The 23,542-nt window shown below is 41.4% G+C and overlaps 1 protein-coding gene and 1 pseudogene across 1 annotated transcript in view; one reads left to right on the top strand and one right to left on the bottom strand.

Annotated features, from left to right (window-relative positions):
- Positions 1-23,542, top strand: part of PARVA (parvin alpha) — a 163,148-nt gene that overhangs the window by 105,505 nt on the left and 34,101 nt on the right. The window contains exon 4 of the mRNA XM_005578596.5: positions 3,183-3,285. Coding sequence (XP_005578653.1) covers positions 3,183-3,285 — 103 coding nt within the window. The remainder of the gene's footprint in view (positions 1-3,182; positions 3,286-23,542) is intronic.
- LOC102122552 (ubiquitin-conjugating enzyme E2 variant 2 pseudogene) lies at positions 13,476-14,702 on the bottom strand (annotated as a pseudogene).

Below are 23,542 nucleotides of genomic sequence, written 5' to 3'. Positions count from 1 at the left end.
CATCCCAGCACTCTGCAGAGGCCAAGGTGGGTGGATCACTTGAGCTCAGGAGTTTGAGACCAGCCTGGGCAACGTGGTGAAACACCATCTCTACTAAAAATACAAAAATTAGCAAAGTGTGGTGCCGCATGCCTGTAGTCCCAGCTACTCAGGAGGCTGAGGTGGGAGGATGGCTTGAATCTGGGAGGCAGAGGTTGCAGTGAGCTATGATCACGCCACTGCACTCCAGCCTGGCCCTGTCTCAAAAAAAAAAAAAAAAAAAAAAAAAAAAAAAAGCACTGGATGTCAGAGATTCATTCCCCATGCAAATCTGAATATGCGGTTCCCCTGTGCAAGATCTGTCAGAGTTTCCTGTCCACCTCAGGTTGTAGTCCACTCCTAGAGGTGGTGTTTAGCGTCCTTGCTCTAGCTGCCTCTTCAAACCTCAGATTAACCACTACCCGGCAACACAGGGATGCCAGAACTGCTCCTCCCAGCAGCCCATGCGTGCTCCCAAAACTCCCCACTGCCAAAGCCTGGCTAATGCAGTCCACTCTGACTACAATGCCTCTCATGCCCTTCATCTGAAAGTCTCAGCACGGCTACTTGCTCCAGGAAGCTTGCTCTGAACTCTAGTGCCATGGCTCAGCCCCTCCATGGCTGCTATGGCCCTGTCCTTAGTTCTGTTGTCGTCTCCACGTAATATTATAGCAGACTTCTCTGTCTCTTTCACTAAATGGTGAACTTTTTGGGGTTAGAAACTGTCTTTTTTTTCTATCATTGTACCCCAAGGACCCAGCACAGAATATCACATATAGCAGGTATTTAATAAACATTGGAGGATGGATGGAGGAAAGGAAGGAGGAGGAAGGGTGGGTGGATGAATGGGTAGGAATTTCAAAGTCAGCCAGGAGTTTTCAGAAGTAAAATCAAACCCATGTGAGGGTTTGGGCCATCTCACTAGGGACTAGAGGACTGAGGGCAGTCATCTCAGAGGAGATGTATAAATGTCCCTTCTGTCTGCTGAAGGGAGTCTGTGCCCTGAGTCTGTGCCCTGACCCCAGAGTTCAAGAGAAAGGAGGCAGCCTTGGCTAGGCCGCCATGCAGCCTCTTACTCCCCTGGATCACAACCAGAGCCCCACAGGCAGTTGGGCTATGCATGTTGGGTATCTGGCCTTTCCTGATGCAGTCTGTGCTGCACCCACAGGTGACTGCCCCTGCCCAGTGAGACCCTAAGCCCTCGCCTTGCTGTGCAGGAAGAAGATGGAACAGTTGAGGTGCAGGCTCTGCCTGCTGCTGCACCTCTCCGGGGTGCTGGGCCTGTATGGGCAAGGGTAGGGGGAAAGGGTCTAGCCCTGGGCTTGCTCCTATCAGAGGGCATTCACCATGTTAGAATGGGTAAGCTACTGCTTGCTCAGGAGACCCCTGAGGGTAAGCACAAGGTCAGAATGGGCTCCAAATGGTTCAGTCTTCAGTGTTGATTTCCCAGACCTAAACCTGCACTCGGGCCCTGTTTGAGGGAGTGGAGGATTGGAGATGCACATAGGCATGAGCCCTGGAGTGCTGACCAAACACACGGATCACTTTATAGCTACCTCCGTACTTCCAGAGGGAGGTTCAATTTTCTAGATCTAGGCTGATTTGACCACCTTGAAATCCTACTCTTTCTGGTCAACTCCTAGTATTCTTTTAAGAGTCTCCTTAGGAGCTGGGCACAGTGGCATGTACCTGTAGTGCCAGCTACCTTCAGATGAAGGTTTGAGGACAGAAGTTTGAAGCTATAGTGGACTATGATTGTACCTGTGAATAGCCACTGCACTCCAGCCTAGGCAACATAGCAAGACCCTACCTCAAAAAAAAAAAAGTCTCCTCAAACACAAGGCTTTCTGGAAGCCTCCCCTCATTCCTGATCTCTCCTGCCCACTCCCAGCCTGTTGGGGCCTCTCCTCTACTCTCTCATAGCACCATGTCCTTCCCACCCTAGGATTTGAACCCTTTATGTTATAATCCTTTGGTTGACCGGTTTTCTGCCCCCATAAGCCTCTCCAAGACAGAGGTGGGGACTTACTCTACTGGATACAGTGCAGTGCCTGGTATACAGTAGGTGTTACAGTTGCTATCTTCCTGTCTTGGGACAGTGGAACAATGTCCTGTAAAGCCTCCAGGCTCCAACATCAGCCCACCCAGGGATGGCAATGCTGTCTGGCTATCGCCGTGTTATAAAGGCAGCATATTTATGCTAAGGCAAAGACATCCAACACAAAGGATGATGTCCACTTATAAGAAATTGGAGAAATGTCAAAACTGTAGTGGTTCCCCCAGGCCTGTGGTCAGGGAGGAAGATTGAGTACAAAGGGGCCTACGGAAGCATCTTACGGGGGAGGGAACTGTTCTGTATCTCAGTTGTGGTGGGGGTTAAACTACAGTGCACAATGACCAAAACTCATCACTGTATACTTAGCTCTTTTTTTTTTTTTTTTTTTGAGGTAGAGTCTCACTCTGTTGCCCAGGCTGGAGTGCAGTGGCACGATCTTGGCTTACTGCAGCCTCGACCTCCCTGTTCAAGCAATTCTCCTACCTCAGACACCCGAGTATCTGGGATTACAGGCACCTATCACCATGCCTGACTAATCTTTGTAGTTTTAGTAGAGACGGGGTTTCACCATGTTGGCCAGGCTGGTCTCAAACTCCTGACCTCAAGTGATCTGCCTGCCGCGACCTTCCAAAGTGTTGGGGTTACCGGTGTGAACCACCTTTTCATGGCTATACACTGTGAATGTTGCTTGCCATTAGAGTAAGGAATAATAGGGGACATAGATATTAACAGGGACACTGGTGCCACCAGCACTAGCAGGATGTACATCTGAAAATTAAGAAGGCCAGTAGGGCTCACACTGGCAGCTACCTGTGCACACACTGGTGTGGATAGTTCTTCTGCTTTTGAAATCTGAAGTTCAAAGCAGGGCACAGTGGAACACTCCCATAATCTCAGCTACACAGGTGGCTGAGGCAGGAAGATCACTTGAGCCCAGGAGTTTGAGTCTAGCCTAGGCAACATAGTGAGACCCTATCTCAAATAAAATGAAACTTAAAATCTAAAGTTCATTTAGATTTTAATTGTTTAGGATAAGAAAGCTGGTCTGTAAGAAAATAAACCATAACTCTTTCTTATTATTGCTCGTTCCCTCTCTCTCTCTGTGTAGGTATTAATTGACTGGATTAATGATGTGTTGGTTGGAGAAAGAATCATTGTGAAAGACCTGGCTGAAGATTTATATGATGGACAAGTCCTGCAGAAGCTTTTCGGTAGGAGAGTTCAGTGCTGCAGTGGATGTGTGTTTAACTGCAGGTGGTTGGATCACCTACTTGTAGCTAGGAGGAGTTATTCTCAGTTTACAGTGGCTTACCTGGAAATGGATTACAAATGTGTGGAATGTGGAATAACAGCTCAGTGAAGGCTTTAGATGTCCTCTTGCAATGTTTTACATGAATGAATTGTAGAGGGAGTCTCCACGACCAGGTGGGCCTGCTCCTTCTAGCAGCCAAGGGTCATCAGCTAGATGAAGAGACCCCACTATATATTAATAGCTAGAAAGCACGCCTCCTTCTCTCCAGAAAAGCATGCCTGTGTGGCCTCTGTAGGTATATTTACATGCATGGGCGTGAGTATGCATTTTTAGACCTCTGTCACCTTCAGATGCATGTATGTGTTCCTCTGTCATCTGTGGACTTGTGCATGTGTGTGTGTTCCTCCCTGGGTCGCTTTGCAGCTGTTCATGTGAAAATGTAAGGACAAAGGGGAGAGAAAGGAGAATTCAGGGGTAATCTTAGTGTTGAAAGGACAAATTTCAGCTTGAATGGAGTTAAGGTGTCCTCTACTGCTCCTAATCTAACTCTGGCCCAAACCTTCCCCTCAGATTCTAGACTTCAATCCTTAACTGCCCTCTGGGCACCTCTACCTGAATCTACCTTAGACTGAATTCATCCACTTTTCTAAAGCTGTTTCTTCCCCTGAGTTCATAGAATCCCCTCCCTTCCTCCTCTGCCCCCATGTATACAGGGATCAGCAAGACCCATTTCTACCTCTCCTGAATACATCCTCTGCCATTTTCACTTTCTGAACTATTGAAAAAACTTCCAGACTCACTTCTTTGCTTCCCATCTCACCTCCTCCACCTATTCCCTACGCAGCTGGCAGAGGAAACTTTTAAAATCCCAAGTCCAGTCTTGCAGTACTTATTTATAACTCTCAGTGGCTCTCTCCTGCTGGACAAAGTCCAAACCCCTTGTCACAACATTCAAAGCATTCCATCATCCGATGACCCCCAGCTGTCTCCTTGGCCTCACCTCCGGCCACTCCCACACATGTGGCTCATCCGTGTGGTAATGCGTGTAAAGTGCTTAGGATAGTGCCTGACACATAGCAGATGCTCCATAAATGTCATCATTGGTTTTACTATTTTTTTGTATACCATTGCTGCATTTTTACATATGCCACACATATTAACATGCCTATACTTTTGCTCATACTAGTCCTTCTGCCTCTAAGGCCTGCCTTCCTCCTTTACCCACCAGGGCAAACCATTATTGCTCATCCTTCTGATCTCTAGAATTAATCAAATGTGCCTCCCTATTACAGCCTTTACAGTACTGTCACTTTTTTTTTTTTTTGAGGCAGGTTCTCGCTGTCACCCAGGCTGGAATGCAGTGGCATGATCTTGGCTCATTGCAGCCTTGACCTCCAGGGTTCGAGTGACCCTCCTGCCTCAGCCTCCTGAGTAGCTGGAACTACAGGGCATGCACCATCATGCCCAGCTAATTTTTGTGTTTTTTGTGGAGACAGGGTTTTGCCATGTTGCCCAGGCAGGTCTCAAACTCCTGGGCTCAAGCAACCTGCCTCAGCCTCCTGAAGTACTTACTGGGATTACAGTAGGGAGCCACCACGCCTGGCCCTATAGTCACATTTAGAAAAGGTAGTCATATACTCTTTTTTTTATGTTGCCCCCCTACACACACATATATGTATCTCTCTCTGAGGGACTATATATACACTTGCACGTATATGCATATATGTGTGTATATACATACAAATGTGTATATACATACATGTGAGTATATATACATACCTAAGACTTTCCATGTCATCTGTGGCTGTTTAGGTAAATGTGCATAGGCTTCCCCAAGGCACGAGCCATGTCCTATGTATTTATCCAGGCTTCTCCAGCACCATCAGATTGTCTAGCACATGTTGCCTAGCACTTAATGTATATTGAGGCCAGCCACGGTGGCTCACGCCTATAATCCCCGTACGATGGGAGGCCTAGGCAGGCAGATCACCTGAGGTCAAGAGTTCAAGACCAGCCTGGCCAACATGGTGAAACCCCATCTCTACTAAAAATACAAAAAGTAGCCAGGCGTGGTGGCAGGCGCCTGTAGTCCCAGCTACTTGGGAGGCTGAGTCAGGAGAATCGCTTGAACCTGGGAGGCGGAGGTTGCATAGAGCCGAGATCATGCCATTGCACTCTAGCATAGGGGACAGACCAAGACTCCCTCTCAAAAAAAAAAAAAAAAAAAAAAATGTGTATTGAATGAATGAACGAATGAATGGCTAATGCAGTTTCTAGGAAGTTAAACTGATTTGGTTCTCAGACATCAGTATTAATGGGTGTTAATATTTAAGGGTGTATAAACTGCAACTGAATACAGAGAGGAAATGAAAAAGCTTTGGCACATGAAGACATGGCTAAGCCGGGAACCTCACTACGCATCTCTCCCAGTGACTACAGCTTTTAACTCCTCCAGCAGACATCTACTCAGGATCTGAAACTGCCAAAAGGTTCTATGCTAGGCTGTCAGAGCAAGCAAGGTAGAACATGGCCACAGAGTAATGGAACATGGTCATGAAGGAATCTTGCCTCCAGGAATGGTTACAAAACCATCCAGCATCACATCTGTGCAACCCAAATCAGGCATTACATACAAGCAGATTAGATCATTTCAGATCTCACCCTTCATGCTGAAAAGGTGATTCACTATGGAGGTGATGCTTCTTTTGTGAACTTAAGTTTAGACCCTAATCTCAAAGGTCTAAGGCAGGGCATACACATTCAAAGCCTACAGGTAGGATAACCAGGTGGAGTGAGCCAGTGTGTAGTAAAAAAAAAATAATATATATATATATATATATATATATATATATATATATACACACACACACACACACACACACACATACATATAAATATATATATACACACACATATAAATATATATATATATATGCGCATCAGGAGCTCCTGGGAGGGATCAGTCTGAAAGCAGAGATTAGGGGGAATGTTTTGGTTTGTTTTCTTTTTTTAATGACCCTGTGAGTATAAAGGACGCAGAGTTTCGAGTGAGCACTCTGACCTTACGATCCCCTCTAGCTATTTTTCCTGTCACTGGTCATGTTAACCTCAATCACATTGTCAAGGTGGTATCATACTGCCAGATTTCTTCATTATAAAGTGACTGTTTTTTCTTTTTAATTAATTTATGTGGGGAGAGATACTTTGAGACTATGTAAATATCCTGTTCTCCTTAAACTTCTCCCTCTAGTTTTAGCATCCATTTAGAATGCATCTGCTGCAATTATTATGGTAGTGTTCTAGCAGAGATGGTCTCTTCTCTGTATTCCTTCTGCATTTATTAACTGGAATTCTAAAAGGAAGAGTTGTCATTTCTATTTATTTATACCACTGTGGACATATTTATTTTATACTTTGGGTTTAATCCAGTACTACTTTATCGTTCACTTTTTTGCTCATTGGCTTCCAGCTTTGGCCATTGGGAGCTCTTTCAGGTTGCCTCCTGGACACTTTCAACAAGCTGCCCATATATATATATATATATTTTTTTTTTTTGAGCATTTCCTTTGTTTCTCACATCATAAGATACTCCAAGACCATCTTATATTTTTCTTACTCCAGTCCTGAAATCAATCACTTTTCCAACAAGCCCTGATTTATTTTATTGGAGAATGGAATTTAGATATCAAGATTTGGGCATATTAGTGGATGTTTTTAACTTGTTGTCTGCAGCATAAATAACCAAACATCTGTACTGAGGTACAGTACCCTTACATGGTGGTGTTAACCAGGCATGATTGTTCCCAGAAATCCAGTTTCTAATCATACTGGGGCTTGAGCTTCCTTAATACTGAGTTGGTTGGGCAGCGAGCTGGCAGGGTCTGAGTTTGAGATTAGTAAAGTAACTATGAAACACTAGCACTTAGAAGATGATGGAAATGGCATAGGGGCCTCTGGTAGCCCAGGAGCACACACACTGACATCAAGAAAAGGATATGGGGCCAGGCATGGTGGTTCACACCTGTAATCCATGCACTTTGGGAGTCCGAGGTGGGTGGATCACCTGAGGTCAGGAGTTCAAGACCAGCCTGACCAACACAGTGAAACCCTGTCTCTTCTAAATGCAATTAGCCAGGCATGGTGGTGCATCCTCCTTGGGAGGCTGAGGCAGGAGAATCACTTGAACCCAGGAGGCAGAAGTTGCAGTGAGCCGAGATCATGCCATTGCACTCCAGCCTGGGCAACAAGAGCGAAACTGTCTCAAAAAAAAAAAAAAAGAAAAAGAAAAGGACATGGAATCGAGGAAGCCATGTTGATTACATTGTGGAACAAAGACCCAGAACCTAGAGGCAGAAGTGTGTGAGAAGGTGTAGCAGTGTATTAGTCTGTTCTCACGCGGCTCATAAAGACATACCCGAGACTGGGTAATTTAAAAAGGAAAGCGGACCGGGTGCAGTGGCTCACGCCTGTAATCCCAACACTTTGGGAGGCCGAGGCAGGCGGATCGCAAGGTCAGGAATTTGAGACCAGCCTGACCAACATGGTGAAACCCCGATCTCTACTAAAAATACAAAAATTAGCCAGGCATGGTAGCAGGCACCTGTAATCCCAGCTACTCGGGAGGCTGAGGCAGGAGAATCGCTTGAACCCAGGAGGCAGAGGTTGCAGTTAGCTGAGATCGCACCATTGCACTCCAACCTGGGTGACAGAGCAAGACTCCATCTCAAAAAAAAAAAAAGGAAAGAGGTTTAATTGACTCAGAGTTCCATGTGGCTGGTGAGGCCTCACAATCAAGGCTGAAGGCGAATGAAGAACAAAGTCACGTCTTACATGATGGCAGGCAAAAAAGCTTGTGCAGGGGAACTCCCATTTATAAAACCATCAGATATTGTGAGACTTATTCACTACCCCATGATTCAGTTATGTCCACCTTGATACATGGGGATTATTAAAATTCAAGGTGAGTTTTGAGTGAGGAAACAGCCAAACCATATTAGGCAGGGGCCTCCTGATAGAGGGTTGTATATGTTTCATTGCTGTGGTGAAAGCCTGAACAGGTGAGCATCCTTGAGATTCCATGTGACCTTGGCTGGCAAGGACTGGCTGGGTGTTCTCCAATTATGAGCTCAATGGGGAGCAACAGCATACCTGGCTTACCTCTGTGTGGCCACATGCCCCTTGCTCACAGCAGTGTCTGCCTTCCTTGCAGGAAAATCACCCTTCTCAGAGGCCCCAGGCATTTCTGGTAGATTCTATCAGAAGAGCCTCTCCCTAGTCCTTCTTTCTTAGCTGCCCAACCCAGCTGCCCCATTGCTGCCTATATTCCCTGGGGTCTTCCCACTTGCCCTGGCATCAGATCTTAGTTTAGGTTTTCCCAAAGCAGATGCTGAGACAAGGACATGGGTGGAGGAAGCTTATATGGAAGGTAACCTTAAAACGTACAAATAACTGAGTAGGGCATGTAAGAGGGGAAGAGAAAAGTGCCAAACATGAGTATGTTAATCAGAACAGCAGCCCTATTTCAACCAGGGCTCATAGCTGGGCCCTCTGAGAAACCACGTAACAACACATCTCAGAATCACCCTTCCCAGTGCAAGGTAACAAGGGCATTTATCCTATGGCTCCTTTCCCCCTGTGGTTGAGGGTTGCCTGTGCAGGAAATAAAAACTTCCAGGTTGTGCTTCTGTGGTTACAAGAAGAGGCCAGAGATGGCCATCAATGTGCTAGGAGCTGTCTGCAGCTGCAGATGAATGCAGGTGGGCCAGGGAGCTCGGGGAAGGGGCATCGCCATCATCCAGAGAGACCACAGGGACAGCAACCCTGCTGTGGGGACACTGGCCACTTCTCTGCACTATTGGTGTTGCTGCCAAGAAAATAGTAGCCGCTGGCAACGCTGGCCTGCTTCTTCATGACATACACTTCGTCCTCTCACGGGAGCAGCCCCAGCCCTTTCCAAACTTCAGAGCAAAAGTTTCCCAACCCCAGAATGAGGAGGAAGTTCCTTCCTACCCCAGCCCAAACACCTCATTTCTTGACCAGGATTACCCCCTTCCAGGGTGATTGATAGAGGAAAGAGCCTTAGGTTTCCCAGAATATTCTCTTACTCCATGGCATCAATCAGAAAGTCACAGAATCATCCAAAGTTGGGACACATTTCCCAATGCCTCAATTATGCGGTTATGTCCACGGTCACCTGGTTATATTTACATTCACAACACTTAGGCAGTAGGTATGACTGAGTGAGAGATGGGATAAGCGATTCCAGGACGATACCTACACAACATAATTCATCATTTCATGTGAACATGGCCCACTGCCTGTTTCTTATTGAGGTTTCCTGGCTTGCGATGTCTATGTGAATTTCCTTATAGTATGTTTCATTTGACTGATCCTTATCTTTGAACAGGTACATGTGCTGGGAACAGAAAAGGCCTATATTCAGGGATGAGAGTCATAAGGTTCCAGGGCTCTTCCTTCTGGTTTTCACAATAACATGTGACTGAAACAGGTATCATTCTTCAGGCTTCAGACCAAAAGGTTGCCTGTGGCAATAAAGTTCTACAGGAGGATGGTTTTGTTTTGTTTTGTTTTGTTTTGTTTTGTGTGTGTGGTTTTCTTTTTCCCTGATAGACCCTAAAGGGTGCAATTTACACTGATCTTAATCTAGTCTGATAATAATATCCACTAGGCAAAAACCATTTGGTGTGCTATATGCTAACTGTTGAGTTTAGGGATATAAAAGTAAATGTGTCATATTGCTGTCCTCTGTTGGGATTAAAGGTGTGAGCCACCTCACCCAGCCAGAGGGGGCATTTTGAAAATTGTGAGTTCTGGAAAGTCACAGCCTGGTAGTATACAGGTCTGTAAGAGATCAAGTAGGAGTTTGGGAAAGGTTTTGGGAAAGGTTTCAGGGAAGAGGGGGTATTTTGGTGTTTTATTTTTGTTACTTTTTTTTTTTTTTTTTTTTTTTGGAGATAGGGCCTTACTCTGTTGCCCAGGCTGGAGTGCAGTGGCACAGTCATAGTTCACTGCAGTGTCGCCCTCCCCGGGCTCAGGAGATCTTCCCATCTCAGCCTCCCAGGTAGCTGCGATCACAGATGTGCACCACCACACCCAACTAATTTTTGTATGTTTTATAGCGATGGGATTTCACCATGTTTCCCAAGCTGGTCTCAAACTACTGGGCTCAAATGATTCACCCACCTTGGCCTCCCAAAGTGTTGGGATTAAAGGCATGAGCCACCTCACCCAGCCAGAGGGGGCATTTTGAATGGGGCCTTACAGAAAAAGATCTCAAACATATAAGGAAGGAGAAAGGGCACTTTAGCCAAGACAACAAAAGAGTTTCCAGGAAGCCTCTGTTAATTTTGGTGCTAATGGAGGGAAAATGCTGTAGCGTCCAGGAGCCAGTGGGTAGGTGACCATCAGGGTTGGGTGACTGGGATATGAGGCTAACAAAGAAAATGAGACCCAGCTCCCAGGTTGTGGTTTTTAGCACCAACAGGATAAACCAGGACTTCTTGGAGAAATGCCTTATTTTAGACCTGGGGCAGGGAATATAGATGAGCCTAGAGCATCTTGCAGTGCCAAAAAGAAGTGCTAAGAAAAAATATATATACACGCAGCCACACATTGAAAATGTCCAAAACCAACCTGAGGGAGCTCCCAGTGGCTAAAGCTGGAATTATTTGGGGGAAAATTAATAATAGTAGTATTGGATTATAATCCAAAGTCTAATATAAATATCCTTAAATTGATACTGATATAAATAAATAACTGAACAAATAAACGGGAACAAAAAGACAACTCTTCCTTATAGAATTTCAAATACTTTATGTAGATACAACCCCTTCAAAAAAGGTGGCAATTAATTCCACAAATCCTTGAGTGGCTGATTTTAGTGACAGGCTTCCTGTGATTCGGGTGTGGAAGTGGGGATAGGGTGGGGGAGGATATAAATAAAGGTTACTTCACTTCTGTGGTCTTCCTCCCCGGCCTACCCGTGGGAAAAATGTAGGAACAACCAAGCAGTCCTGACCATCCCTTCTCAAAATTGTCAAGGTCATGGTAAAAACAAGGAAAGTGTGAAAAACCATCACAGAACAGAGGAGGCTAAGGAGACATGAAGAGAAGTGGTATCCTAGACCGTTTCCTGAAACAGAAAAAGGGCATTAGAAAAAACCTAGTGAATCCAGATAAGATACGGGGTTAACAGTCATGTACTAATGTCATACATAAATAGCTGTGACATATGTACCATAGTAATGTGAGATGTTAACAGTAGGAGGGGAAACTGAGTTCGGAGTGCATAGGAACTGTCTGTACTGTTTGTAACTTTTATATAAATCTAAAAACCGTTCTAAAATGAAAAGTCTATTTAAAATAAAGGGCCCGGCACTGTGGCTCACACCTGTAATCCCAGCACTTTGGGAGGCTGAGGTGGGTGGATCACCTGAGGTCGGGAGTTCAGGACCAGCCTGACTAACATGGAGAAACCTTATCGCTACTAAAAATACAAAATTAGCCAGGCATGGTGGCGCATACCTGTAATTCCAGCTACTTGGGAGGCTGAGGCAGGAGAATCGCTGGAATCCGAGAGGCAGACATTGCAGTGAGCCAAAATCGCACTATTGCACTCCAGCCTGGGCAACAAGAGCGAAACTCTGTCTCAAAGATAAAAATAAAAATAAAATAAATAGAGGCTGGTTGCAGTGGCTCATGCCTGTAATCCCAGCACTTCAGGAGGCCGAGGCAGGCAGATCACTTGAGGCCAGGAATTCAAGATCAGCCTGGCCAACACGATGAAACCTCATTTCTACTAAAAATACAAAAATTAGTGGGGCGTGGTGGTGGGCGCCTGTAATCCCAGCTACTCAGGTGACTCAGGCAGGAGGATCACTTGAGCCCAGGAGGCAGAGGTTGCAGTGAGCTGAGATCGCACCACTGCATTCTGGCCTGGAAGACAAAGTGAGACTGTGTCTCAAAACAATAAATAAAATAAAGGAAGAAGATGAAGCTCACATTAGAGGACCGTGAACTAAGAGTTTTAGACTGTATTGTTTGAGTAGTGGCAATTAGTGATGGCTTATGAGCAAAACAACACAATCAGAAATGGGGCTTTAGGAAATAACATAGGAGCAGTATGGGGGTTGCTCAGAGACAGTGGAAGGAACTCCAGCAGAGCATCTCCTCATGAGGAAAGGATAGTGTCAAACTAGAGGAGTGACAGTTTGGATGGGGAAAAGCTTGAAGAGGACCTAGAGATATAGGGAATGAGTAGCCAGAGTAAACCAGGCTGATTCTATGTGGTGGATGTTGAATGGGGATGACTCCATGAACCCCAGGAGGAGGTGCATCTTGAAGAGTTTGATCTTGTTTACTTTGAGAGTCACTTTTCTATGCCCCAAAATGCTGGGCTGAAGTGGCAGCTATGCTAAAATTGAAGCAGGAATGAAGAAACAGGAGATCTCAGTTCCAATCTTGGTTTCACCACTAAAACATACCTCTGCTACTCTGATCACTCTCCTGTAAAGTCAGGAAGGTGGCTTTACAAACCTCTGTGGCTGAGCTATCCAGTTCAGCAACCAATAGCCACATGCAGCTGTTAAAAGCAATTAAAATGGAACATTGATTTTCTCAGTTACACCAGCTAGATATCAAGTGCTCAATAGCCAAATGTAGCTAGTAGCTACCATATTGGATAATTAAAAAATGAACATTGACGTCATAGCAGAAAGTTCTGTTGAATAGCACTGCTTGAAGATCCTCCTCCTATAATAGTCTGATTTTAGGATTGTTGATATATGCTGCTATTTTTTTTTATGATTTAAAAAATGGGATATGTATTTGGATAATTTGCAACCCATAATCCTAAAAGAATTGCCAGAATGCAAAGATCTTTTTAATAATATTATTTCTGGCGAAATCAAACTCAAAATATAATACTTAGGACTCCTCCTTGTCCAAAGAAGAAATTAAACTAGATAATTGCTTTTCTGAAATAGTCTGCAAATTATAATTCACAAGAAGTACACAAAATAGGGTAAATAAAAGTGTGTATACAGGAAAAGCTACATAATTCCAATTTTTGCTTCCCTAGCAAGGTACTGTACATATACTACATCAACATAATAGAAATGGCACAGTCTCTGAGGACACATTCCACATTTTATTTACATTTTAAGACTAACTTTAATCTCAAAATCACATATCCATACACCTATTTCCTTTTTGTTGACTTCACTTAAACTTAAATGCATGGTTAAACAAAGACTGTAAACAAATATTTACCATGTCTGTTACATGTAACACACAAGAACAGCTTTTAACAGAAATTCATCAACTCCCCCCCAACATTTTTTATTATAAATACAGGTATCAAAACAATCCTGAACATATTTTTGATACTACTAGTAGTCAACACTCACACCGCTTCAAAAATTAACACATCTGTGACAATATTCGTTTTACCTGCTACTTTTTAAACAATTTCAACTGCAGCTCTCTTTCACTAAGCAAGATGGGTGAAGCATGCCATTTCTGTTTTCTTTCTTGAGATTTTCACTTTTTAGAAACACACATGCTTCCACTGCCATCTGACACTTCTCCACACGCTTTCATCTTGTAAACCTGAATTATATTTCGAGTACTCCAGGTTTGTGTTTAAATGACAGTGCCTTAACAAGAGAAAAAAAATTGTGCTGCATTTTTCCTCCTGTTACCTGAAAACATAATGGGTGTACATGTATTAAATATATTCTTACAGATGTCCAGGTCATGTTTACCAGCTGGAATTCTTTTACTTAATGTGTGGGTATTTTTCATTGTGATATTGAATCAAAACATTAACATGAGTAGAAGGTTGTTGATTTAAGACAAGTTTGAGATCCACTAAAATTAATTGTTGTATGTTTGTCCTTCTGGTGGCTGTGGAAGCTTCATATTTTCTTTGGACATCATTAGACGTCTTAGCTCTTGAAGTACAACTTTAATGCTATATGAATTTTGCCATTTTGCTAACACTGGTATGCTCCGGGCATCCACCATCCCACTGGAATTATTTATTCCATTCATATTAATTTTTGTTACAAATCTAACTGACGGAGAAGCTTCTGGGTATTTAGGTCCCCATTCTACTTTCAGGCTATATATTCTGTTTTCATAATTTGTCCTTGGTGGCCCAATAATCATGCCTGTCCACCTTATAAGTGTCATATCTTCATCATCTTCAAGGCCCCAGCTAACCATACCATCGCCTATTCCTTTTTGTCCTTCTTCAAGTTCTTCCAACAAGCGAAAATTACGAGGAACTTTAACTCCTGTGGAGACCACCATCTTCTCCTGCAGCCCGACGCAGCCCATATGCTGCTATTCTTAAACTGAAAGAGGCATTTTCTCATCTCAGAAACTCAAAAGTTAGATGAAAGTTTTTTTTATTATTCTTTATAAATAATAGAGAAGCTCTCAAATGTCTTACTACGTAGAAAAAAGCATGGTAGAGAATGACTGTGTGTGTGTGTCAAGGGACACATATAATGTCTGTGTGTGCATTGAATATTTCTGGTAATAGTCTCTAAGGAATGGGACTAGGGAACTTGGGACTGCCATGGAGAGGAGACAGTTTTCACAGCTTGAATTTTCTCTGTTTATATATTATCAGTCTTTTTGAAAGTGGTTGAGTGCATATGTAAATTTCAAGAGCAAAACTGAATTAACATATCAGTAGATATCAAATAACATTTGATATACTTCAACAGCCATTTCAAGTAAAATAGAAAGAGGAAACTACTTAAATATGATAAAGACCACTAAATAAAACCTAACTGAACATATTAAATAGTGAAATATCAAAGATGTGGTATTAGGGACAAACGAGAAATAATGGCTATTACAACTATTATAAGTGTTTTAGAGGTCTTAGTTAATATAGTAAGAAATTCAATTTTCATTTTTAGCGTTATGGCTGACTAGATGTTCAGATAAATCTTATTGGTATAGCACACTTAAAAAATCTGAATAAGCCTTTAACAACATATTTTTGTATGGGATGGCTAAACTGGTGTGAAAAGGAAGGAAATTCTTCTGATTCCCAAAACAAGAAGGAAGGATAAATCTAGTGGGATACGTGCTAATTCCTAATAACCTATCATTCCTAATGACCTATAGCCTGAAGTTTAAAGGGTCATACATACAGAGTCAGGAGACAAGTCTTGGGTAGAGTCTGAACAAGAAACGGTTAGATTCAAGCCCCCTGAATAGAGCTATGGTCTTGGAAGGGCAACTCTTTCAATGAGTGCGGAAGTTGTCCCACAGAACGAGGCAATAAGGATATCTTAGCCTTGGATGTGAATAGAACAACTAAAAAGAAGTCTGCTTCAGATAACTCCTCATCAAAAGTCTATACTCACACAGATTTAAGGCTAGGATTCACGCTACTTTTGTGACTTTAAAAAATCTAAATTGAAATTTTGGTTACAAGTTGTCCCAGGTCACTAGTGCCCCATGGCAGAAGCAAACATATGTCCTTCTTTTAAAGAGGAAGGAACTCTAAGCCCAAACCACAAATTCCAAGGAATATGACCTCAAAATTAGAAATCACCAAAGACATGAGCATAAGCCACCATAAGCACTGTCAACAGAAACAATATTCTATAGATTCATCCCACAAATACTATAAATATTAGAAACTGTTAAGCTATAGACTGGGCATGGTGGCTCATACCTGTAACTGCAGCACTTTGGGAAGCCAAGGTGGGAGGACTGCTTGAGCCCAGGAGTTCGAGACTAGCATGGGCAATATAGTGAGACCCCATCTCTATTTAAAAAAAGGAAAAAAAAAGTGTTCAGTTATAGAATATAAAATGAGTATATTTAATATGCCAAAATAAATGTTTTTAAAGACTTGAAAATGATAAAAGAACAAGAAACTATTAAGACTGGACAGGTAGACATGAAAAACAACCAAACAGAACTTCTAGAAATGAAAAAATGTGAATAATAATGAAACTAGAAACCTCAGTGGATTAGACACAGCTAAAGAAGGAAGTAATGAACCAGAAGAGAACACTGGAGAAATTACCCAGAATCCAGTATAGAGAGACAACAGAATAGAAAATGAGAAAGGGAATTCAAAAACATAGAGGTTATTCTAAGTAGATCTAACATACATAGCTAATTGCAATTCTAGAAGAAAAGAGAATGGAGTATAGTAAATATTTAAAGAAAACATAATGAATGAGAATTTTCTAGAATTGATGAAAGACATGAATCCTCAGATTCAGGGAGCTCAGTGAATCCCAAATAGGATAAGTAGTGACAAATCTACACCTACACACTTTGCAGTGAAACCTAAGAACACTGAAGACAAATGATTAAAAGCATAGAGGAAAAAAAAATAGATTATTTATAAAGGAACAACAGACTGAAAGCTGTCTTTCACAAGGAACAAAAAAAGCCAAAAGATATTAATATTGAAGATATCAAAACACTTTGATGTCTTTAAAGTGCTGACAAAAATGATCAACTTATAAATTCATACATAGCCAAAAAAAAAAAAAAACTGTTAAAGTTAAGAGAGGTGGCTTTAAAAAGTTAGGAGAGGCTGCCTGGCATGGTGGCTCACGCCTATAATCCCAGCACTTTGGGAGGCCAAGGCGGGCGGATCACGAGGTCAGGAGATCGAGACCATCCTGGCTAACATGGTGAAACCCTGTCTCTACTAAAAATACGAAAAATTAGCTGGGCGTGGTGGCAGGCACCTGTAGTCCCAGCTACTCGAGAGATTGAGGCAGGAGAATGGCATGAACCCAGGAGGCAGAGCTTGCAGTGAGCCGAGATCACGCCCCTGTACTCCAGCCTGGGTGACAGAGTGGGACTCAGTATAAAAAATAAAAAGATAAAAAGTTAGGAGAGGCCGGGCTCAGTAACTCATGCCTGTAATCCCAGCACTTTGGGAGGCTGAGACGAATGGATCCCCTGAGCTCAGGAGTTCAAGAATAGCCTGATCAACATAGTGAAACCCGATTTCTACTAAAAATACAAAACTTAGCCAGGCAGTAGTGGCATGCACCTGTAATCCCAGCTACTTGGGAGGCTGAGGCAGGAGAATCACTTGAACCCAGGAGGTGGAGGTTGCAGTGAGCCGAGATCGAGCCACTGCACTGCAGCCTGGGTGACAGAGTGAGACTATGTCTAAAAAAAAAAGAGAGAGAGAAAATAAAGGCATTTTCAATAAACACAAACTGAGAAGGTTTACTACCAATAGACCCCCGCAAAGGAATTTCTAAAGAATGTACAATAGGAAGGAAAATGAACCCCCCAAAAATATCTATAATAGTGAACAAAGATTATCATGGTGGGTAGATCAAAGCCATAACTAAATTAATATAGAATAATCACAATAATATCTAATTTGTTAATTAAAACAAGATAGAATCAGAATCCCATACAACTACAGCACATAAATCAGGAATTATGTGATTGAAGTCAACGCGTGCTGAGGTCTTTGTATTGTTTAGCATATGGGTAAAGATACTAATTAGCTTAAGATTTTATTAAGTTAAATATGAATGATGAATTTTCTATCATAAATACTGAAATAATAGAAACAGAGTATATAACCTCCCTACTAATCATGGGGAGAAAATGGAATGAGAAAGAATAAACACATTAATCCAAAGAAGGCAAGGATGGAAGGGGGAGAAGAATCAGAAAACCCACTAAATAGAAAGTTCACAATAAGTTGGTAGAAGTGAATCCAAGTATACTGGTACACTCAATATCAGACTAAATAACAAAACAAATTCTTGCCAAATACTATATACAGGAGATAGTTTTGTTTTGTTTTGTTTTGAGACAGGGTCTTGCTCTGTTGACCAGGCTGGAGAGCAGTGGTATGATTACAGCCGACTGTAGCCTCTACCTCCCATGCTCAAAAGCAATCCTCCCATCTCAGCCCTCCAAGTAGCTAGGACTACAGGCGTGTGCCACCATGCCCAGCTAAGTTTCTTATTTTTTGTACAGGCAGGGTCTCACTATGTTGCCCACGCTGGTCTCCAGCTCCTGGCCTCAAGCAGTCCTCCTGCCTCAGCTTCCCAAAGTGCTGGGATTACAGGGGTAGAGCCACCATGCCCAGCTGAGATAGTTTTAATAAATGAGGGACACACAAAGGTTGAAAGAAAAAGGGTGGAAATAATTATGTATACTGGACTAAATTTTTTAAAGCTGGGGTAACTATTTTACATCATACAAAATAGACTTTAAGGCAAAAGGCATTACTGCAGAGAGTCACTACATATTAATAAGAAATTAAAGTCACTAGGAAAATATAGAAATTTTAAACTTATATGTACTTTTGTATATCAAATACTTAAAAATTTAAAATGATAATCATTACTTCAAGAATTTGACAAACCTATCACAGTGGCAGTTTTTAACATATTTTTTTAATAACATGTTAAGAAAAAAGTTCATAGAGAATGTTTGAGCAATATAGTCAATCAGCTCTAACTAATCTGCATGTAGCATATGATACCCTGCAAACTGTATTCTTTTCAACTGCTCATGGAACACTTACGAAATTTCACTATGTCCATAAAGCAAACCTCAACAAATTAGTATACAGACCAAATTCTCTGACTACAGTGCAAGTTTCTCTCCTAATATACTTGGAGACAGAAGTATTTTTTAAACAACTCAGGAGTTGCTCATACTGGAAAGAGTATTTTACATATTTTAGTTCTTGAAGGGTGGTTACATTAATATAGTGTGGTATATATGACAACTGTGTTTGTTAGAACATCTCAGTTCTCCCACCATTCAGGGTAATTGAGTTTATTCTGCCTTGTCTGTATGCGTCAGAACTTTTGAATACTGTTTCATTGTTTTCTATGTATAATCTCTCCAAAAGCAAATTTGGGTAATACCTTCAAAAACAACTCAAAGATTCACAAAATAATCCACCTGAGAAAATTTTCTAAATCACATCCTATCAATTTCAAAATCATGCCTAATACTTATGAAGAGTTAAATTAGTTATGAACAATTTGTGTAACTATGGAAACATGAGAGAAACAGTTTCCTGGAAGAATAAAACTTCAGCAATAGAAAACTTTATGGAACTAGCTGAAATTAGCCCACAAAAGAACATTATCTTTAAATCCTTACTAACGTTGAGTAAATTACTATTAAGCTATAGAAATATTTGAGTGGGCCTCTTTGTGTTAAGGGTTGAATACCTTAAAGATAAAGGAGGGGTAAGAATAGCAGAAGTTCTCAAAGTAATCTTTTATTTAAAATGTCAGAAAATTAAAATATGTCACATAAGTCTGCAAAATAGAGATAACAGTGTTTTATTTGCATACCCAGAGAATGCTGAAGACTCAAACCACAATAGGACTAATAAAGGGATTTGGTAAGATGACAACATACAAGGAAAAAATCTGTAAGGCAATAGCTTTCATGTTTACCAGCAGTAATCAATTAATAATACATACACACACAAGATGTTTATTGCGACTTTATTACAAATAGGGAAAATGTGGGTTATAACCTGGCTGTATGTCAAGTTATAAGTCATATAATGCAATATGCAGTTTTGAAAAAGAATGAGTTATATTCATATATTGACCTAAAAAGACTTATGATATATATATGAGTGGAAAAAAGCCAATAGCAAAAATATATATACACTATAATCTCATTTTTATTAAAAGAGAAAGAGAAGTCCGGGTGCGGTGGCTCATGCCTGTAATCCCAGGACTTTGGGAGGCTGAGGTGGGTGGATCTCTTGAGTCCAGGAGTTCGAGACCAGCCTGACCAACATAGTGAAACCCCATCTCTACTAAAAATACAAAAATTAGCTGGGCGTGTTGGCGCATGCCTGTAATCCCAGCTACTCAGGAGGCTGAGACAGGAGAATACCTTGAAACCGGGAGGCGGAGGTTGCAGTAAGCTGAGATTGTGCCAGTGCGCTCCAGCTTGGGCAACAGAATAAGACTTCATCTCAAAAAAAAAATAAAAATAAAAAGGAGAGAAAGAGAATATTAATATACACACAATAAGGATTACTTTGAGATATATTTTTATGCAAATCCACTTAATATCAATATCAATGCCTACAATAAAATATCCAACAGCCAAAATTAAAAGCAGGAAGATAAACCCAAAGCATAATGACTAAAATGGAAAGAAGTAAAGCAGAATTACATTCCATAAAACATTTGCAATGCAAAACAAAGCCACAAAAATGCTTCTCCTAAATAAGAAATACCAGATGCTAAAAAAAAAAAAAAGGAAAAAATTTAATTTTAGGAAGAATGCACTACAATTTTAGTATCATAGACTAGTTAAATATATTAGTGGAAACAGAAAAGCAATGGATGCTTCACTAAGTAAGGTGTGAAATCCAATAATGGAAAACATATTTCTCTAAACTCCTAACACTTCTGACACCAAATGTGTGGGTTTTCCACACTAAGCAATTTTCCAGTTCTCTATGGACACCAACAGGGTGTCCTACAATTTAATTTTGATACTACTGGCCCAAAGTTAGCACAGCCCTCACAGGTTAAGGGCTCAGTGCCACAAGAGTGTCCCCACTTCAGTTGGCATTTGCCAAGTTCAGACTTCCCGTACTTCTGACCAACTAGCTATAATAGATCAGGGGTTCCAAAACCCCTTCCTCAGATATGATTATTTGCTAGAATGGCACACAGAACTCAGGAAGGCACTTAGGTTTACTAGTCTATTATAAAGGATAAAACTCAAAATCAGCCAAGAGGAAGAGATGCATAGGGCATGGTTTGTGGGAGAAGCACAGAGCTTCCATGCCTTCTCATGTGCACAACCCTCCAGCACCTTCATATATTTACCAACCAGGAAGTCCTCTGAACATTTTCGGCCAGAGTTTTTATGAAGTGTCATTAAGTAGGCATAATTGGTTAAATCACTGGCCATTGATAGGTGACCTCCAGCTTCCCTCCCCTTTCTCATGGGTTGGGGATATGAGGCTGAATGTTCCAATCCTTTAATCATATGCTTGGTTCTCCTGGCAATCACCTCCCCCATCCTCAGAGCTTTCCAAAAGTTGCCTCATTAACATAAACGCAGATGTAGGTGAAAGGGGCGTGTTATGAAAAACAAAAGATGTTCCTTTTACCTTAATCATTTTAGAGCTTTTTCAGGAACTGGGGACAAAACCCAAATATTATAACAAAAGATGCCACTATCATCTTTCAGAAAGTTACAAGGGTTTTAGGAGCTCTGTGCTAGGAAGGGGGATCAAGGAGACAAGATGTATATTTCTTATGTCACACCATTTAAAAAAAAATAAGGATGAAATAGACAACTGCGCAAGAAAAAGTTATTGACCTAGAAAACAGACTCAGAGACCTAAGCTGAAAATCTGTTCAATGCCAAATTTTAAATATGAAAATTTATAGACAATGATGTAATACAGCAGAGCTAGCAAATAAATGGCTCCTCCTCACTCCTCTCCTCCCCACCCAACCCCCTCTCACAACAGTCATCAGTAATCTTTGCCTGCAATCTTTTCCTCTGAGCCAAGACAAGACCAGAAGTTTCTTAACCTAGCATTTTGGGCAGCCTCTATCCAATGCTTATAGTTGCAAAGTAAGATTAAAATAATTTGCTTCTATAGAGACAATTACATCATCCAAAAATAATGGGAAAAAGTGAAAGAAAATAACTTGTCATTTTTTTAGTAGGAGAGGATCCAAGATAAGAATTCAGCCTAAAAATGGATAAGGCACACACAAGGTCTCTTCAAGATGTAAGAAGAAGACATTTAGATATATTCTTGTTAAATCCCTGAACTTTAGAGATAGAGATGGCTTGAAACAACTAAGGAAAACATTTCAGGCCATCACAGGTAAGAATAGCTTGAGATTATCCTACTGAGGTGCTTAAAAAAAAATTCGCAAATCCACAGAACCTGCATAAATTCTCCATTGGGCAACTTTATCTTCAAAGAATGACTCAAGGAGCATTGGCTTAGATAAACCACAGTTATTTAAAAATAAATAATGTAAGCATTAGGAGAAATATTGATACATAGTAAAATTTAATTTGTTTGTGGCCGGGCGCGGTGGCTCAAGCCTGTAATCCCAGCACTTTGGGAGGCCGAGATGGGCGGATCACGACGTCAGGAGTTCGAGACCATCCTGGCTAACACGGTGAAACCCCGTCTCTACTAAAAAATACAAAAAACTAGCCGGGCGAGGTGGTGGGCGCCTGTAGTCCCAGCTACTCGGGAGGCTGAGGCAGGAGAATGGTGTAAAAACCCGGGAGGCGGAGCTTGCAATGAGCTGAGATCCGGCCACTGCACTCCAGCCTGGGCGACACAGCAAGACTCCGTCTCAAAAAAAAAAAAAAAAAATTTGTTTGTATAGCAGCCCTTATAAATTAGAAAAGATATTTTAAATGTGTGCAGTTCTGTCAATCTTAAATGAATTAGAACCAATTAGGTGAGTTCTAGTAGTAGACAACCAATTTCCTGTTAAGGAGTCCAAAGTTGTTTTTTTTCTTTGTAATAGATTAAAATATGAATTTAGATTAATAAAATGATTAGACTGAGTTTTTGCTTTAAGTATTAAGGTGCTATGTCATTGCATAAAAAAACCATTGATTGTAAAACACACCATTATATAAGTACCACTCAGAAAGTGAAAAGTCACTTTAAGCTATTACTCAATGCTTTCTTGTTGCTGATTTTTATTTTATACTTTTTGAAGGTGCTCATGTAGGCTGATTGAGACATGTAAGTAATCATACTATGAAGAGCTATGAGCAAGTTCACGCCTATGGAAACAATGATAACTCTTAGACCTTCCACCTAGCTGGCAGCCATTGTAGGATGCCAGTAAGACACAACCTGACTTTAGGGATGTTAAAGTGTGAAAAATATGTGCCTTAGAATTGATTAAATATGACACATTAAGTAAGTTACCTTCCAGGTGGGTTTAAATGGAAAGAAGGTACTTAAAACAGATAAATATGATTGGATGTGACACAGACTGTACTACAGGAATGTACAAAATGCCTTGACTCACTCTACAGAGAAGGTTTTCTAGTCGGAGCACAGAGATGTCCCTGGAGAAGGTAGAATTGAAAAGGAGAAAACTCCGGAATGAGAGAGTTCAAATATGACAGGCTAGGTAAAATGCCCCTGGGATCTGGGGATTCAAGTCATGATCACC

Source organism: Macaca fascicularis, chromosome 14 (assembly GCF_037993035.2).
Source record: "Macaca fascicularis isolate 582-1 chromosome 14, T2T-MFA8v1.1".
In the NCBI taxonomy this organism is placed as follows: domain Eukaryota; kingdom Metazoa; phylum Chordata; class Mammalia; order Primates; family Cercopithecidae; genus Macaca; species Macaca fascicularis.
The sequence above is the reverse complement of the archived record's forward strand: the minus strand, read 5'-3'. Positions and strand labels throughout refer to the sequence as shown.